The following is a 5,870-nucleotide window of genomic DNA, read 5'->3' as shown; positions in this document are numbered from 1 at the left end:
TTGCAGCAGGCCGCCTCATGTTTCAGTTGTCACGATATTCGAGATATCGCGATACATTGTGTAGACATAATGCACTACTCATAAGGTTGCTGGAAACTTTGACAGCCTAAAATAGGCGGTTACCTTCTTCAGGCTCATCAAGTAGGCGCGGTCCCCGAGTTTCGGCCAACCTTATGTTCTACTTGAACCCAAACTGGATAGATTTTGACCAATAAACTCATGCGATCAATTTGATCAATTTGATCTTCACGGGAGAGTCATCTCGAACCCAGTTGAATCCCTCGTTTATCAAGTGGCCTGGTGTAGCACATTCAGTTGCTTAGAAAAATCATGAAAGAGAGATGCAGCTGGGTTCCATCAACACCAAATCGGTATGCAAACGAGTGCATTTCGCTAAGTCCTCGCTGTTATATTCCACCCAAAGTTATATTTGTGTTGAACATAAGACCGCCTGTACGTAACCAAAAGCCGGTCTCTCCACACTGGTCCTCTGGTGTGCAACCTACATGTTACCGTGGTACCATAAACCACGATGACCACTAATAAATTTTAAAAAATCGTCCAGCTGTAATACCCCTTGGGTGCCTAGTTGCCATGCCACCCGAAGGAAGCACGAGGGCCGGGATACTGCCAGGTTACCCGAGCCTAGATAGGGAATTTTGAGATGCAGAGGTCAGGTTCGAACCAACGACCTTCTGGTCGCGCTCTAACCACGGAGCCATCTCGCCCCTTAAACCATTTGCTTCCTCGAAAATGGTACGATAAAAATAAGTGACACTATCTGCCCTCAAACGCAACAGGGCACCGGACATGACAACCCAAAGACCGATGAATCCACAGCAAGTGAATGAAAACAATGCACCAAGTAAATACACACCACAAATGAACTGTACAGAGAGACATGCAACCAGAAACACACCACAATAAGCAAACGGCTGTGAATTCAGCCCCCTCCCACCCTGGGAGAAAGTGGCAGCTGATTAAACAGTCAACTACTTACCCGAACTGATAAACGGCAAATAGGTTGTTAACAGTCTCCAGATGGTGTCTCGTAGAGTAGCAAACCAACCAGGAGCTGTAAAAATGCAACGCAGATGCGAGAATATCAGCCGGGGTTATGAGGACCAAACTTACCATTGCTAAGACCGTTCGCCTCGGATGAGGGGTAGGCCTGTTCCACCAGACGAGCCATCTCCGGGGTGTTAAAATCAGCCCGGATTACGTCCATGCGGGAATTTAGGCACTTCACCACAGCCTGTTTCAAAGCATCAGAATCCACGTGGCCAGAGAGGTAATCCGCTTCAAGGCTACTGTAGTCATGGTAGGGTCCGCTGTGCCCGGGGATAAGCAGTCCTGTGCGTGAGAGAGGGAAAGAGAGACAAAACCGAGTAAGGCGGTGATCGATTTCAGCTGACACGGTTGACTCGTGTTTGAACAGTACGGTTTTCTGGTTTGTTGCAGAAACGCGTTGACTTCTCTCCCCTATACACATAAGGAATGGTAGTAAGGATGGTAAGTAGCAAACAGAGCCAACAGTAAGAGCTCACAGGGAATATACATGAGTTGTAGAACGGGAAAGAGAATATCCACAGGCAACTCGGTTGGCTTATAACTGATAACTAGGGGTTATACATATGAAAAAACGAAATCCCATTTCAAAACCTTACGGGCTGCAGCCGACTGAACCCCACAATGCACCAACGCTTGGGGAGTTTGCAAGTTGCGTGGGTCCCCATTTGAGAAGTCAGTCAACACGTGTCCACGTGATGCGGGTTGTGTGATCACATTGTTTTTATCACATTGCTGACCTGCCAATCGTGAAAGAACAGTATGGTTTAAGACTACTAGTCGGGGGACTTGCAGGTTTGAATCACCTATGATTCGCAAGCTGCATACTACCAGCGATTCTCACGTTCTTGGCAGAATGGAATCCCCATAGATCCCTATAAAATCTCAGTAGTTTCGCGGGATGGGTTGACTTGCGTTTACTAGCTAGCAAGCTCAGTATGAGAACAGTGGGTCGAATATTAACTTGTAATGAAGGCGCGCGCTCCTTGAGGTTACCTACCAACTGCGCTTGCACTGTTCTATACATTGCTCGTACCACCAACAAAGACAGGCGGTTATGGTTCCAATTACACGGATGGGGCGTTTGCCTCCACTATTCACCCAATCACTGTAGCTCGGCAAGCGAGGGACGAAGCTCATGCTATCGAAATTACACGCAGAGAAAGACTAGTGGACTGGAACTAGGCGGACGATATTGTTTTGCTATTCGATGACCATCAGTCTGCTCATAAATGTGAGCTCTGGTGTGATTCCTTGTTTCGGTATGCGTTCTGCATCTGCAAAGTGCAGCCATCATTATCACCATCACCATCATCATCATCATCATCATCATCATCATCAAAGACAGCCACATCAGTGTTGGCACTGATGCTTCACTGCCGTACAAAGCGCAGAGTGTTGCTTCAGGATGCTCAGTCCCGTGTGTTCCTGTAAAACTTCGGAGAGAGGAACGGTATACCTTGCTTCAGGATGCTGAGTCCCGTGTGTTCCTGTAAAACTTCGGAGAGAGGAACGGTATACCTATTCGAACGACTGAATAGGCTTTGACTGTACCATGGTAGAAGTCAATACATACATTGTCAAGGCGCAAGATTTGCGTAATTGCATCATTTATGGCATCAGAACTGAAGCTAAAGGATCGTGTGTACAAAGGAAATATAACAACGGTCTACGGTTGCGAAACTTTAACCCTCCCATTAGAGGACACCGGTCAGATCCAAGCGTTCGGTCATCGAGTAACAAGTACCCACCATTCCTCTGTCTGTCCATCCTTTACCGGACCATTTCTCATTGTTTTCATCACCAAATCACCATCTTCAAAGACAGCAACATCAGTGTTGACACTGATCCTTCACTGCCGTACAATCATAGGGTTCGTCTAGTTATATATATATATATATATATATATATATATAGTAAAAGCCCTAGAGTGAAAAGAGAAAAGAGTTCTGGCCTATGTCAAGTATTCTGAGGTGCCTACACCCTCAAGCGCTCAATCAGACAATTTGGAAAGAAACTGACAACACGAACGTCACTGACATCGATTAGCCGCCATTTCTTGCAACGCCTCCAGCCAAGCACAGGCTAGGTCACCGGGACACCATCCTGGAAGGTGTGCAACACCGACAACACCCAAACTCCTCGTGATCTCCTTCACGCGCTTCTGCCAAGTCATGAGCTGTCCACCTCGCAGTTCACGCCATTCTGAAGCAGGCACGGAGAACAACACTCGTCTCGGTAGTGTTTCGGCATGCGTAGCACACGACCGAGCCATCGTACTCGGTGGTGCTGGAGGTTTTCCCCAAATGAAGTACCTAACTGCCGCACAACCAAATACCAGTTTTCCAATCACCTCGCTACTAGCACGCTAACGCCATCCAAGACCAGTCACGGTTCTGAGTCATCACTGGTTGTATGGCACTTAACCAACAGTATTTATTATCGTCATTATTATTCCCATCGACAACGGTGACTGACGGTTGCTGGTTGTCGCCATTATCCAAGGTCACAACAGGAGTGGTATGGCACTAGCAAGTGAACCCCATGGATATAACCAACAAAGCAGGCAGTGGCTGCGACGTGGATAGCACACACGTGTAGCCTGCGTAGTGGATGACGGCTATCAAACAATGGATCAAGCGCTTGTGAAAACCTGCAGGTTACAGAAGGTGAGTGTACTGCGATAATAAACGAGAGTATAAGAGTTGACTGCTTTTCTCGGCCCTTGTGAGGATACTATGGGTCAACAGCATTGAGTGTTTACGCTCCTCGATGCGTGTTAGTTGTTTACACCCAGAGAGTGAAAAGTAAAAACTTCAGGACACGACTGCGTGAACAAGGGGGAAGGATTTATCGACCAAACAGCACAGAAGCAGATGAGCGGACACTTTCAAAGCAAAGTATCAGACGAAGATCGTGGGTGTCAGGTTGGCAACATAATTCGTCATGCAGGTAGAGTGAAGTGAGCCAAAGGAAACAACCTTGTAAGCAGAGTGGAAAATTGGCCAGTTGGCTCTGCCACAATCGTTCAGCTGTAACACCCTTACGGTACATAGCCGCCATGCTACCCGAAGGAAGCACGAGGGCTGGGATACTGCCAGGTTGCCCAAGCCTAGACAGGGGAAGCTGAGAGGCAGAGGTCGAGTTAGAACCACCGACCTTCCGGACCTAATACCATTATTCCAGCCCATATAATATATGATGGTACATTCTATCGTCTGCCACAACATTTATCGCACAAACAGCACAGGAAACTGATCGAAACCCACAAAAACGACATACCTGATTCAGGTTTCGTCAACGGGAAGACAACGTACTTGAGGAAGGCCAGTACGCCATTGCCCTGATCGGCCGAAACACCTGGAGCACATATTGCACTGGAAAGTTTACGTTCGACTGACTGGGCATCGTCCAGCAAGTCGATTTTTGAATCTGCCTCTGAGGAGGACATTTTTGTGCCAGACAGTCCAGGGACCATTGGGTTCATAAGATGCACGCACTTCTTGTGTCCAAGGTGAGGCAAATACTGAAAGGATAAACGGGAGGGAGACCGTAGATCCAACTGTGAGTCAACGAGAAAGAGTCGCTCCATTGTGAACTTCCGCGACTACGTGAGATGGTGACCAGTCTAAGTGACAAAGACGATATTAATTATCGAGATTCAAAACAGAACCTTATACCACCTAAGGTGAACGATGCCAGAGCTCTCTGAAAACACTGAGAACACGAAGCAGGGAGATCGCAAACAAAACCAGAATAAGGTGTCGAAGTCGGTTACAGTATAATTACCTTCTCTGCAAGCATGAAAATTTTGCGCTGGTCCACTCCACCAAACTGAGCATCGACGCCCAGATGAATTTCATCCAGCGCTTGCAAAAGTGGGTACAGCAGACCAGAAACCAGTGGATTGGACACTTGTTTAACAACCTCGGCACCGGCCTTGCGTGCGTCATGAACAGAAGCGATGGCCATAAGTCGATAGACGTCAATAGAATACTTTCTGAACAAAAAAGGCATATAGACTGGATGAATTTCGATGCATTACAAATTGTATACAGCTAAATGTCGGGGAAAACGAACAATTCTTCCATTCAGAGTCGTCTAATACGGTTAGAGGTGATGACAAACGAACAAAATAGTAACTCCCTCATGGAAGACCTCCTGAGGAAAGTTGCTGTCCAAGAGGCAAAAACCTTTCGCCGCTGCGATTATTGTGGGAGAGATTACTGTATAAAGCTTCCTTAAACCGTACATCCCGGCCCCCACATCTGAATCCATGAGGCAAAACGTGAATCGGTTATCCAAAGTGTGAGAGATTAGTTCAGACCCTCAGTTACTGCTTCCCAGTCTTTCCGTTTCAAAAAGGACTAAAACATCAAGACGAATAAATCTTGAAAACGTTATATGCTGCTAAGTAACCAGGAAACCATTCATTAGTGACGTTTTTTGCTGGATGTTCTAAGAAAGACTACCACGTGGAAGAACTCACCATATAAAGCGGCTTCCTTCAGGGAGGGGGGCAAATCTCAAGGAATTTTCATCAGGGTGCACGTCGCTTATGAGTAAGACGCCACGAACAGGGTCCTCGAACAAATCATCATCACCATCATCATCGATAGCATGACATCAGTGTTCAACACCGATGCATCACTGCCGTACAACCATGACTTATTTGAAAGCCTTATTGTAAAGAAAAGAATAAAGATGGATGGGGGAGGGACTTAGTTCTAGCTTAACACAATCATTCCGAGGTGCCTACACCTCCAGACATTCACTCAGGCAATCTGGACAGAAACTGACAA

At 46.7% G+C, this 5,870-nt stretch overlaps 1 protein-coding gene across 1 annotated transcript in view; it reads right to left on the bottom strand.

The window, feature by feature from the left end:
- T265_11299 (hypothetical protein) overlaps positions 1 to 5,870 on the bottom strand; it is a gene marked incomplete at both ends in the record, with an annotated part of 36,396 nt that overhangs the window by 18,377 nt on the left and 12,149 nt on the right. Inside the window, 3 exons of the mRNA XM_009177920.1 lie at positions 1,135 to 1,410; positions 4,312 to 4,675; positions 4,858 to 5,068. Coding sequence (XP_009176184.1) covers positions 1,135 to 1,410; positions 4,312 to 4,675; positions 4,858 to 5,068 — 851 coding nt within the window. The remainder of the gene's footprint in view (positions 1 to 1,134; positions 1,411 to 4,311; positions 4,676 to 4,857; positions 5,069 to 5,870) is intronic.

The sequence above is a fragment of the Opisthorchis viverrini genome (genome assembly GCF_000715545.1).
Source record: "Opisthorchis viverrini unplaced genomic scaffold opera_v5_485, whole genome shotgun sequence".
NCBI classification, from domain to species: Eukaryota; Metazoa; Platyhelminthes; class Trematoda; order Opisthorchiida; family Opisthorchiidae; genus Opisthorchis; species Opisthorchis viverrini.
Note: the sequence above shows the minus strand (reverse complement) of the source record. Positions and strands in the feature narration are given on the sequence as shown.